General features: G+C 37.4%; 1 protein-coding gene across 4 annotated transcripts in view; it reads right to left on the reverse strand.

The window, feature by feature from the left end:
- Nucleotides 1–13448, reverse strand: part of LOC106881443 (transient receptor potential cation channel subfamily M member 2-like) — a 405111-nt gene that overhangs the window by 193303 nt on the left and 198360 nt on the right. For all 4 annotated transcript variants that reach the window (XM_052974060.1, XM_052974058.1, XM_052974059.1 and 1 more), the window contains one exon: nucleotides 10665–10839. In XM_052974060.1, the coding sequence (XP_052830020.1) occupies nucleotides 10665–10839 (175 nt within the window). The remainder of the gene's footprint in view (nucleotides 1–10664; nucleotides 10840–13448) is intronic.

Here is a 13448-nt window from a genome sequence, read left to right on the forward strand (position 1 = left end):
CTCCTGATGATGTCTTAAACTAACTGGATCCTAATCCACCAAGGGAAGGTATGTCGGAAGAAAGTAATTCAACAACGCGGGTTGATGAACCGTAAGACGTGTGGCCAGAACCTCCTGGAAAATAACCATAGCGAGGGACATTCCACAGTTGAATTAGAACAGTCACAAACAGTGAAAGAAGACATGCACCCAACACCAGAGCTGAAGACACCTCCGAAAGGTGGTGGCCCCGCCACGTCAAAACTGTAGAGGAGTAGGGGCCGAAACCGGACCTGGTTCCTCCTGATGATGTCTTGAGCTAACTGGATCCTATAAAGGAGCTGTTGTGGTAGCAGACCACAAAACATGGTTGAAATTCCTTCCTTCGATAAGTTTCGGCCAGTATTGGCCCAGGCCATATCTAACTTAATAGCACAACCTGGCGAAGTCATTCAAACCAGGAATCAGAAAATAGGGCCTACTCAGGGAGAGAGTTGTTGTTTATAGAGATATATCCAGGTGTAGGAGATTTATCCGGGGGTTTTTGAAGGAATTTGTCCAAAGACTTCTTGAACATTACGGAGTTTGTTTCTACATTAATGTGCTTTGGTGCAATGTTAAAGAGAGTGGAACCAATTGAGGTGAAATAATTGTACCATATTGTTATGTGATGTGAGTATGATTTATGTTGTGGACAGGCAGTATGGGGGCAAAGTCTTGAGTGTATCTTCAAGGTGATGCCAGCCAACATCACTTGAGCAATGCTGATGGAATATTTTCCACATCATGAAGATGATGAAGCGCTCAAGGCAGCGTTGGAGAGAATAAAGTTCAAACTTTTCTAGTCGACCCTAATTGTCAAGGCCTGTCATGCCATCTATCCTTTTTGTAATTGACCATTGATACTTTGTTTTGTGTGGGAAGACCACAGTAGGCAACAATATTCAAGGTGGGGCTTGGGCAAAAGTGAAGCAGAGAAGGATAATGGTGTGGTATCTTTTGAGTGGAAAGTTCTGAGAATTCAAGAACACATTCTGTGGGCCATGTCAACTTTGCTGTTTATATGAGTGGCCCAGCTTATGTTGTTGTCCACAATTACTCCCAAGTCTCTAATGTTGTTGGATACCATGAAAGTTTCACTTGAAGGAAGGGAGTATGGGTGTTTCAGTGTATCTTCTTTTCCGAAGTGGATAAACTCAAATTTGTCCTCATTCAGCAGTATATTATTCTTTTCATTGGACAACGGGTTCAAGTTAATGGAGGAAAAATGTGAGCTCTTGTTAAATAAAATCAAATACTTAGGGCAAGCAACTGACAAAAACGGAAGAAAACCAGATCCATCAAAGGCAACAGCAACAAAGGATATGCATATGACCTAGCAAGCTAAGTGAGACCGTAATCATGGCCTATGCCCGTGTCACATAACTGGCCCATTTAAGAGTACCCTTCAATCATTGGGCAATAAACTGTGTTTGAGAAGAACTGTTGAGTCAAGTGAAATCATTGTCATGGCCGATGCCTGTACTGCCTGATTGGCTTCCGTGCCAGTGACATATTAAAAGTACTATTCGAGCATGGTCGTTGCCAGTGCCATGTGACTGACTACCATGCCAGTGGCATGTAAAAAGCACCATTTGAGTGTGGTCGTTGCCAGTGCTACTCTACTGGCTTTTGTGCAAGTGGGACGTAAAAAGCATTCACTACACTCTCAGAGTGGTTGGCGATAGGAAAGGCATCCAGCTGCAGAAACCTTGCCAGATCAGATTAGAGCCTGGTGCAACTTTCTGGCTTGCCAGTCCTCAGTCAAACCATCCAACCCATGCCATAAGGAAAACGGACGTTAAACGATGATGATGATAATGATGATGATGCTACAGGCACTTTTGAGTTTGGTAAACTATTACCAAATCTACATTCCAAACATACATAATCTAAGGGTCCCACTCAATGATCTGCTGAAAAAGAATACAAAATGGTGCTGGTTGGATAAGTGCCAGAAAGCATTCGATGAATTGAAAAATATTTTATCTTTGGAAACCATACTGGCTACAGATGCAAGTGAATGTGGTGTAGGAGCTGTGCTCCTTCAAAATATAACAGTAGCAGTAAAAGGCTATAGCCCATGTTTCAAGGTCGTTATTGCCAGCTGAAAAGAATTACAGTCAGATCAAAAAGGATGTGTTAGCAATCATATTTGGTATGAAGAAGTTCCATAGATTTATCCATGGAAGTCGTTTCTGTTTGCAAATAGATCACCACCCATTGCTGACAATATATGGTTCCAAAAACAAGAATCCCTACGCTCACAGCAAATAGACTACAGTGATGGGGCACTATACTTTTAAACTACAACTACAGAATGAAGTATTTACTGTTGGAAAAACTAGGGCATTTGAATGGTTTGTCCAGACTAATACCAAAACACAGTGATCCATTCGAAGAGACACTAATCGTATCTGTAAGAGCTGAAGGTGAAATAAAAGACGTGATATAGAACATGGTATGATAGCTGCCAGTAACCCTGGAGGATATAAAGCAGAAAGCTGTAAATGACAAGTTTATAAAGGAAACAAAAAGAACATTGTGGTCAACAAAAGAAAATAAGAAGTGAGCCTATACTCAATGTGTGATGGTGTACTGATGTATTTACAGAGAGTAGTGATACCAGAAACACTACAAAAGAAAATGCTGAGAGACTTTCACGTCAGACATCTTGGTATTTCAAGGATGAAAGCTTTACTACACAGTTGTGTATACTGGCCAAGAATTGACAAAGAAATCAAAAATTCGGTGAAAAGCTGTAGAGGATGTGCTCTAGCAGCAAAATTGTTCGCTATAAAAAGTGAACCTTGACCAAAAGTAGATGTTCTGTGGTTGAGAATACACATTGATTTTGCTGGTGCTTTAAATAGTTCTTGCTGATGCTTTAAATAGTAGTAGCTGATAGTTTCTCAAAACGACCTGAAATTTGTGAATGTGAAAAAAAACAACCTCCGCAACTCTGATAAAGTTTTACCCAAATTGTTTGCAGGGTTTGGCATCCCAGACATGATAGTGTCTGACAATGGAACGCATTTTGTGTCTCATGAATTTTAAAAAAATTTCGAAACATTCATGGCAGAACATATAACTACAGCATCATACCATCTCAATCTAATGACAGGCAGAACGCTGTGTCAATACCTTCAAAAGAGCCCTATGAAAATTGAATAAGGAAGTCACGTATGAGGTAGCTCTACAACAATTTTAAAAATGTACTGTGTGACACCAAACCCGATTAATAATTTTAAAAAGTTTTTCATCTTTGGTTTCAACTTTAAAATAAACATGTTTGTGAATTTTAAATTTTTGGCAAAAAAAAAGACCTTAGTCATGAGTTAATTTTGCTTTATTTCCATAGAACGTATACAAAAACCAAATTTATATCGTTTATATCATTTGCTTTTTTTTATCTTACTTCTTTCAGGCATTGGACTACAACCATGCTGGGGTGCTGCATTGAACAAATCTATCCCAGTACTAATTTTCTAAGCTTGGTAGTTATTCTGTCAGTCTCCTTTGTGAAACTGCTATGTTACAGGGATATAAACAAACCAGCATTAGTTTTCAAGCAGTGATGGGAGACAAATGCATGGACAAAGACAAGTCAAGTGGTAAGTTGTTGGCATTGGAAAGGACATCCAGGTGTAGAAATGAAGCTAAAACAGACTTGTCAACCTGTCCAACCCATGCCAGCATGGAAAACGGACGTTAAATGTCATCATGATCATGGTGATGGTGGTGATAACAATGATAATGATGATGATGATGATGATATACAGTAAGCTTTTGAGTTCCATCTACTAAAGTGACACACAAGGCTTTGGTCAGTCCAGGATTATATTAGAAGACACTGGCCCAAGGCACTGTGCAGCAGGGCTGAACAGAAATGGTCAAGAAACAAGCTTCTTAATCACATGTACACCTATGTATCTGGAAAGTGTATGTTTATCTATGGTGTGATTCCTGCAACTACAATACTGAATCTCTATGTTCTACAGTTCTACTTCTTCCTATACCTTATTCCCTTTCTTTTCTTCCTCACTTTCTCTTTTTCTCCATCATTCTAACAATATCGGTCTTTCTTTCACTTCTCTCTTTCCTTTTTCTTTATTTCTCCTAAGAAATAATAGCAAGGTAACAATTTTAGTGGAAGGTCTGATTAATGTAGAGTATTTGTTGATTGTGCTGGTCTAATCTAAAATTGAATTACCAGCTAACAGAAAATAATTTATGAAAGAACTCAAATTATGCAAATTTCACATTATTCTCATTGACTATATGTAGGCTTTATTTTATAATTAATTTACTAATTGTTTCTAGCACTAATAATGGGTGGCCATGGAAAATGCACCAAATACTCTTTATCAGTATAATATTTTGGATGTAACTGTTTTCAGTGAGTACTAGGAAAAGTTAATGAATTGATTTAAGACAGTGTGTGGAAATATGTAAAGTTCCATCTTTGTAAGATTCATTTGTTAGAATAAGGCACCAAGAGTAATGTTTCTCTTTGCAGTGACAAATGGAACAATGCCAACTGTATCTGATTAGTGAAGAAATTAGAAGAAATTAGGAGCCAAAGTATTAGAAGGTCTAAAGGTCTAAAGGTCTATGGCTTTATAAAAGCTGCATGAAGGAAACGTTACAAAAGTTATTTGAACAATAAAAATTGCAGAAATAACAATATAATATTGACATATTAATAGCAGAGTTCAATCACTCCAAACTGACTGCAGACAAAAGGGCAGTGAATTCTGCTATTTATTGTTGGTTGGGTTCAACAAAATCTGGAACTGGCTTCCTGAAAATTAATGGCATATATGTAAAGACAATTGTGTTTCAGTCTATTGCTTGCCAAATTCTGTGAATATATTAACAAAATGAAATGCTGATAATAAGGATTTGTTTATTGTAGATCCCAACTTGCTAGGGAGTGACCCATGCACTATGGTTTCAGAACCACCCACTACATAACATGCAGAATGAGATGGGCAATATCAGGTAATGAAAATGGTAAACTGTCACTAACTCATTTATAATATTGAATGGCACCATCATAGACAGTCCATTTGGCATTGCCTACCTCTACCAGTTCAAACACTATTGAAATTATCTATTGTTGTTGTCTACATCTGCTGGTTTTGTGACTGAGATATTGAAAGGGTTGAATATGTTCTGCTTGAGTTCACTTTTTTGATTTATGAACACAATTGACCCTACAAGAGTAATAGATCGCTCTTAGAATTACTGGACCATGCAAGCCCTCTTCTACGATATGTAATGACTATCAACGTAATGGTACAACAATTGCAGCAGTTTTTTTTTCAGTTATTGCCTCCACATTTCTTCCACAACAAATTCTGTTTTCGAGTTTCTGTAAGACTTGATGCACCTGTTTACCACATTGCCATGAATTTCAGAATCTTATAAGTTCTTAAGAGATGTCAGATGATTGCCTTGGATTAATATGTAATGGAAAACAAATGAGATCTTGAGGCTTTGGACAAACCAATGAAGGATAGTATGACAATAGGTCTCAAAAGTGTAGAGTAGCTGTGTCGTTCTCAAGTGACTTCTATCAGACTCAACCAGTGATCCCAAAATAGAAAAAAAAAAGCCAATGAAATTCATGCCTTAATTTAGCATGACTTTAAACCAAAATTAAAATCTTTAAACTGCTTAGAAACAGAGCTAATCTTTTGGGAAGATCAACTTTCCGGTCTAATGAGAAGCCATAATAAGAATAATAAAAAAAAAAACAACCAATACAAAATTGAAAAAGTTAAAATCGTATTTATCTAAAAAAAAAAAAAAAGGAAGAACAGAATTCTGTAAGACACATATTGAAGGAGAGATAGCACTATAAGATTAGAATCATTTCTGATTGGAGGAAATAAGAACACTGAGAAATAGCAAATAGATGAATCTCCCAATTAGCCACATTAAGAAGAGGGACAAGAGGAGAAAGTCAAGGCGAAAAATGACCATGGAAGTATTTATAGAACAGAGATAAATAAGTCATGTCACAGTGTTAAAAATGGGGTTGAAGTTTAGCTGACAAAACCGGGCCAATAATTTCAGAAACGTACTTTGAATTCAATCAAGGAGAGGAAAAATATTAGCAGAGGTACCAACCCAAATGTAACAACATTATTCTATAAAAGATTAAATATTCATAAAAATGAAGAATACATTTGGCGGAAAGACAATGATTATCACAATAAAGACAAATTTATAGTGTCAAGTACTGGAGACAAATCCAGGCATGTTTCAAACTTATTTTGATTTCATCAGCAAAACACTGACTCCACTTGTCAACATAGTAATAGGAGATTCACTGAGTAAATGTGGATTGGATGGCATAGAAAAATAGAATTGCTTAGGTATTTGTTGTGGAAGGATTCCGACCACCAAAGAAGTGGCTAAAAGGGAACTGACTCACTGTTATAAATTAAAGAACTGTGAATGACTGGCAGTTCATGTTGGTAAGCAGTTCACTGCTAGCCGTGACAGAGCATTGAGTCAATGTAATAGTAATAGTAGTGTGTTGCGTATATATTGTATTCCGCAGCTTTTTTTATTATATTAAAAATTCAATAGAAGGCTATAAAAGTGGTGGTGAGATGTTCAAAGCTTGCATTGGACATTAAAAAATGTTATTGGTATGGCCCCCACCTCCCTCCAAAAGAAAAATCATTTAACATGGAGAACTTATTGGCCTCTATGGTGCAGTTGCACAGCAACAGCAGCAGCAACAACAACAGCAGTTACAGCAGCAACTACAACAAAACTAACAGTTGAAATTAATGTTGAAGAAGTCTGAAAATATCAGGTCCTCCCATAAGTTCTGTCTGATTTTGCCATTTTCTACAATTGAATGAAATTTCATAGTATTTTAGAATGTCTAATGAAATTTAAAATTATTTTTATGCATTTGTGTACATTTAAACTGTTCTATATTTAAGAGATGAGGAATTATGTACATTATGTACATTATTTACAATTGACAGATAATTGTCCTCATCTTGTCTGTTGTTAATACAAGTTTTCAGCTGATATATCCTCCAGCCTTCATCAGGGGTCTTGGGGAAATTTCAGACCTGGGTTCTCATTCCTAAGATATTTTTCGATGTTGTTGTTGTTGTTATTATTATCATTCAGGTTGCTGCTTGGAATCGAACTTGGAATCTTGGGGTTAATAGCCCGTGCTCTTAACCACTACGCCACATGCCCATGGGCAATTATGGAGTGAATTTTAGGGCTTATAAATCTAATATTCTCCTATCCTTCCTTAATACCAGTTCCCATATGCTGCTCATATCTGCACTTGGCCTGCTTAGGAGGTTGTTGTGTCCAAGCATATGTGCTGCTTCTTTTAGTTTTCATATTTTCCAGTGGTGTTCTCTGTTTATTATTTTAATTTCATTCGACAGGGGGATTTGGTCTCCATTTTTCCATACATGATCAGCTATACCCAATTTATCAATATCTCCTCATGTCACAGCTTTGTGATGTTCCTCTACCCTTATTTTGAGGGGGCGACATGTTTCACCTTTGTATTACCTACCACAGCTGCATGGGATGGAGTACACGCAGTCCTTAGTCATATTCTCTTCTGTTGGTGGTTTTACTCAAAAGAGATATTTGCGAAATGTATTACTTTTGAATACTGTCCTGATGTCATATGGGCCGCATATCTTTTGTATCTAATCGTAGAGGCCTTTCACATATGGTAGACAGACTGTGGACAGTTTATTGGTTTCATCCTCTCTTTTCTTCATAATTGGAGTGGAGAGTATGCCTTTGGGGTAGATTGCTTAATAGATTGTTACTGAGCTTGATCATTTCTTTGTGGTGGGTACTACGATCGCTACTTATATTTATTGCTCGATGTTTTAGGCACTGAGCAATCCCTCTCTTTACACTGTATGGATGGTGGGAGTTGAAGATGAGGTATCGTCCAGTAAACGTCAGCTTGTAGTATACGGATGTCCTGAATCCATACTTGGTGCATATTATTAATACGTCCAGGAATGCTAGCTGATTGTCTTTTTCTTTCTCCATTGTGGACTGTATGGATGGCTTAATTGAGTTCACATGATCTAACAGCACTTGGACATCTTCCTGGTGGGGGCCAGAGTATAAAGGTGTCATCAACATATCACAGCCATAGGTTTGGTTTTAGTGGTGTTGATCTTAAATGTTATATTCTAATGGTGGATTGACAAGTAACATTACATTTCATATTAAAAAAAACACATAAAAGCTAATGTTTTCTGTTAAATAATACAAAAAACTCATTTGGTACTGATTGGATGGAATTGTTTAATTTATGGGACCTCCCCATAAATCATTTCTGTAAAAATGTGAATGGTTTTTCCTCCAATACAAATAAGTCGTCAGACAAATTTAAAAAAAAAAATTAAAAGATATTTTTCTTGTCTATCCGATAAAGTAAGTCTATATACCAAAATGAAGGCCCGGTTTCAAATAGAAGAAAACGCCATACCGTCATTTAAAGAGAAATGAATGGTACCATTCACAGTATAAGGAGACTAGAGAAAATTGGAGTTATCCAGGAAATGGAATACTCTGAATGGGTATCACCAGCTGTGTACATTAAGAAAAAGAATAATAAAATTAGTGTGTGCTAATTTTTTTTCACTGGAATTGAACCCTAAGCGCAAGAGATATTAAAACTCAGAGCAGTGTTCAATTCTAAAAAGGGGAGAAGATAGGGGAGACTGATTCTAAAAAGGAGAGATGTTGTAGAAGGATTCTGACTACCCCCAAGTAACTAAAGGTGGACTGGCTCATTGTAATAAATTAAAGAACAGTAAGCAATTGGAAGTTCATGTTGATAGCTTTTTTGAGTAGTAGCGTTCACAGTTGAAATTGTACCGTTGCAGATAGTCATCCTTTGTTGAGGGTCCTCCCTAGTGGGGTGCCTGTTGTTGCTGATTGTTTGCTTTTGTTTTTGTTTTTTCTCCCCTGGTGGGGGCAAAAATTGCAACAAGTAGTGGAGAAAGTGCAAGTGCATGCTGTGGTGGCTGTGCTGCTGTGGATGCTGTGCTGCTGTGACAGCTATGCTGCGGTGGCAGGCCACGAAAGTGTTGTGAAAGCCGTCAAACAGCTCGAAGTTGAAGAGGTGACCATGGACTTGGAGGCAGTGGGGAACGGCGGAAATTTGTTAGAGAAAGAAGGTACAAGGTTGAGGCTGGTGGGTGCAGTAGAGGTCGTAATCCAAGCCACCGTGGGTGATCTCCAAGAAATGACAGAGGAAGTCGTGCTCTCAGACGATGTGAGGCTGTGTGTGGTGGTGGAGGGAGGACCCCCACATGTTGTCACTGCAAGGAGAGTGGTGACATTGGGGAAAGTTGCCCCCTTCTCGATAGACAAACATCAGTGGAGGTGGGACACAAGGGGGCCAGTAGCAGTGAGAAGCCAAAGGAAGATGCAGAGGAGGTAGACACAGATGAAGTGCAAACGCAAAATAAGAAGAGGAAACAAATCAAGAACTCCGCACCCCCTAAAGACTTTAAAAAAGGAGGATAAGAGAACTGAGTAGTGCACAGACGCCCACACTGCAACTAACACATATGAATACACCAAACAGTTCAGAATCCCCAACTAAACATACACCCACATGTGCATACAGTCCAGTAACCCCAATAAAAGCACTCACAGACACTGCACATGCACGAAAAATTTCAGACAGTACAGATTCACTAATAGATTTACAAAATAGAGAAAATGAAAGAGTTATTAGAATCAGAGAGGAAGAAAATATCAAAGTCCCAGGTATGGAATGTATTGATAGAAAAAAATAATTAAAAAAAATAATTGATAGAAAAAATTATAAAAAATTAAAAGCCAATTTTGGTGATGAAATAAACACATTAGAGATGGAAGTAAAATATCGGGAACGTTTGCCACCTGTGGTGGATTTTAAAATACTAAAGCTGTATCATTACTAGATAACTATTCAGTAAGAGATGGATAAAAACAGATTTAAATGATACTACTCGAAATTGGAGTCAAGTAGTAGCCATCACATCTTCATTGTATAATTTCATATCATTCATCCGTTTATGTTGTTGTCTCCACTTGTGCTGTCTTGTCTGTCCTTGTTTGTCCCTTGTATGCTTTTTGTAGGCAAATAAAGAGAAAAATTCTTGTTGATAAGCAGTTCACTGTTAGCCATGACAGAGCATTGAGTCACGCATAAGAGTAATTGTAGTGCGTCGTGTATAGACTTTCTTTCCCCTGCTTCGTTATATTATATGTCCAATAGAATGATATAAAAATATTGAATTTATTTGCAATAGACTATAACCTATAAAAGACTGGTTCCCAATTATGTATGCATAAAATTAACAAGGTATTCTTAATATTTCATTTAAGACGGCAAGTTGACAAAAACTTTAGCATGCTGAACGAAGTGCTTATTGGAATTTCAACGGTTTTTACATTCTGAGTTCAAATTCTGCAGAGGTCGACTTTGCCTTTCATCCTTTCGGAGTCAAAAAATTAAGTACCCACCCAACTACCCAAAAATTTTGGGCCTTGTGCCTAGAGTAGAAAAGAATATTTTGTTTCTGCTCTGTATGATATGTTTAGATTTTTCTGTAATAACAACTTACTTGGGATATTTAGGTCTGTAATAGTATTTTCAAACATTCTTCTGAACTCCGTTTCTACTCCAGAAGTTTCTTGGGTACCATCATCAACAAGAATAAAATGTGAATGATTAGGATCCAAAGCAGATGCTGTTGAGTCAGAGTCATGTTTTATCTTATACTTTGCAGGCCATGATCCCTAGAAACCAAATCAATATCTTAGTTGTTATACATATTATGAACATCATTTTCATCTAAGTGTATTTATTCTGACACAAAAATATATACAGCAAAAAAGGAGAAAGGAAAGAAAGACAAAGAAAGAGGAGGAGAGAGACAGAGAACAAATCAGTATATGGTTGCACTGGTAGAAGGGGAAAACTGTGAAATTTGGTTTGATGTTACCTGCACATTTCTCTTTGTGTTCACTTAGAGGAATTTGTATTCCGGGAACCGGACCTGCTCTTTATGTAGAGTGGTTCTCCGTCTCAAAGTCATACTCGTCTGTCCAATATAGTGTTGTCCACAACTCGAGCAGGTTATTACATAAATTAGGTTCTCAGAGGCACAAGTGAAACCGGTTATAGTTGTGAACCTCTCTCCTTGTTTGAAAAGGAAATCCGAGCCTTCAAATAGGTTGGGGCAGGTTCCACAGTTTAGACGTTCACAATATTTTACTGTTGGTTTTGTGGTTGTTTTGTAAAGCTTTGTATTTGTTAGAAATCTCTTTAGCGATTTGTGTTGCTTTTTGCATTCATTTTTGGGTCTCTAGTTAGTAAAGGGAGATTTTACACAATAGTGTTGTATACTTCACTGTTTCTAGGTTTGTGGGTTGATATAAACAAGAGTGTTTTGAAATGAGGTTTAGTGTTATGTTTTGTTGTCCTTAGTATTTTTATGTCTAATTTCTTGGCACGTTTAATTCCCTGATCTATAAGTAACGGTGGATATTGTCTTTCAGGAAGCATTGTTTTGAAGTCTTGAAGAAAAAGGTCCTAAGGAGTTCTATCAGACATTATTGTGCACATTCTTTTGCAAAATTAAACGGGATATTTATTTTGATGTTTCGGGAGGCATGAGCTTAAGAGGAGATATTGTTTCAAGTCCGTTGGTTTATGATAGATATCAGTTATAATTTGATTGTTGACTTCTTTTTATCATGATGTCTAAAAATGGGAGCTGTTCTTTGTTATATTCCACTGTGAATTGAATGTTACTATTTATATCATTTAGTGTTGATTTGAAGTCCAAAACTTTCCCAATTGTCTCCTTCGAAATGATAGAACAGTCATCCAGGTACCTTTTCCAATTTTCTCTTACGTAATGTTGAAAGGGATAACCATAGTTTTCCAGTGACACTTTATATATGGTGAATTCAAAATAACCCATTATCAGGTTCACAAGAACAGGGGCTGCTTTCGTTCCCATCGCAATTCTTCATTTTTGACGATAGTATGTGTCATCAAATAGGAAATAATTGTTCTGAAGTATAAATTTTAAAGATTCAATAATAAAGATTTTATTTATGCATTCCAAGCATACTTTGGGGCACTTTTCCAACCAGAATTTGATTGCTTCTATTCCATAGTCATGTTGGATGTTGGTGTAAAAATTGATAACGTCGAAGGAAACCAATATTACCTCTTCCTTAATTGTTTTTGGTAGGTGTTCTAGCATGTCTAAATCGTTTCTAATAAAACTTTTGATGTATTTCAGCAAGGGTTTCAGTAGGATGTCTAGAAAATTGCATAGAGGGTGGGTTTCACAAACTGGGCCAGTTATAATGAGCTTTAAAGTTAATTCTTCTGGCGTTTGGATATTTATGTATTTGCTTGGTGATTGCAGGCTTCATCGATTATTTTGCTCTTGTATATTTTAGGTAGGCCGTAAAAAAAGACTTGGTTTACATTTGAAGTTCGTGATGTAGTCTGTTTCTTCTTCCGTCAGGCCTTTTCCATGTAGAAGTATTAGGGATGCAAGATTTTTCATTGTTTTTTGTTGTTTATAGTGTATAACAGTGGAGGCGCAATGGCCCAGTGGTTAGGGCAGCGGACTCGTGGTCATAGGATCGTGGTTTCGATTCCCAGACCGGGCGTTGTGAGGCTCCGGCAGGGGATGGTGGCGAACCCTGCTGTACTCTTTCACCACAACTTTCTCTCACTCTTACTTCCTGTTTCTGTTGTGCCTGTAATTCACTGTGTCACGCTGAATATCCCCGTGAACTACGTTAAGGGTACACATGTCTGTGGAGTGCTAAGCCACTTGCACGTTAATTTCACGAGCAGGCTGTTCCATTGATCGGACCAACTGGAACCCTCGACGTCGTAAGCGACAGAGTGCCAACAACAACAACATAGTGTATAACATTTTCGTGGAAGGCATCATTTTCTAGTATGGATAACACTAGGTTTTTATAGTATTCTGTGTCCATCAGGACTACAGCACTTCCTTTGTTGCTTCTTTGATTGTCAGGTCTTTGTCGTTTTGTAGTTCAATTAGATTTTTCCATTCTAGATTATTGAGGTTCGAATTAATTTTTCGTTAACGGAAAGTGTATGGTAAATTTTTGATATGGGAGCAGAAGTCATCCAGTTCCAAACTGTGGAACCTGCCCCAACCTACTTGAAGGCTCAGATTTCCTTTTCAAACAATGTGAGAAGTTCAAAATTAAAACCGGTTGCACTTGTGCCTCTGAGAACCTAATTTCTCCTCAAGAAAGTTTAAATAAAGAAACATTTTTCATCAAAAAATACAGAAGAGAACACGTCTAAATTTGCACGCATAACCAACTTTTATCTCTTTGATTAC

This window comes from Octopus bimaculoides, chromosome 17 (genome assembly GCF_001194135.2).
Source record: "Octopus bimaculoides isolate UCB-OBI-ISO-001 chromosome 17, ASM119413v2, whole genome shotgun sequence".
In the NCBI taxonomy this organism is placed as follows: domain Eukaryota; kingdom Metazoa; phylum Mollusca; class Cephalopoda; order Octopoda; family Octopodidae; genus Octopus; species Octopus bimaculoides.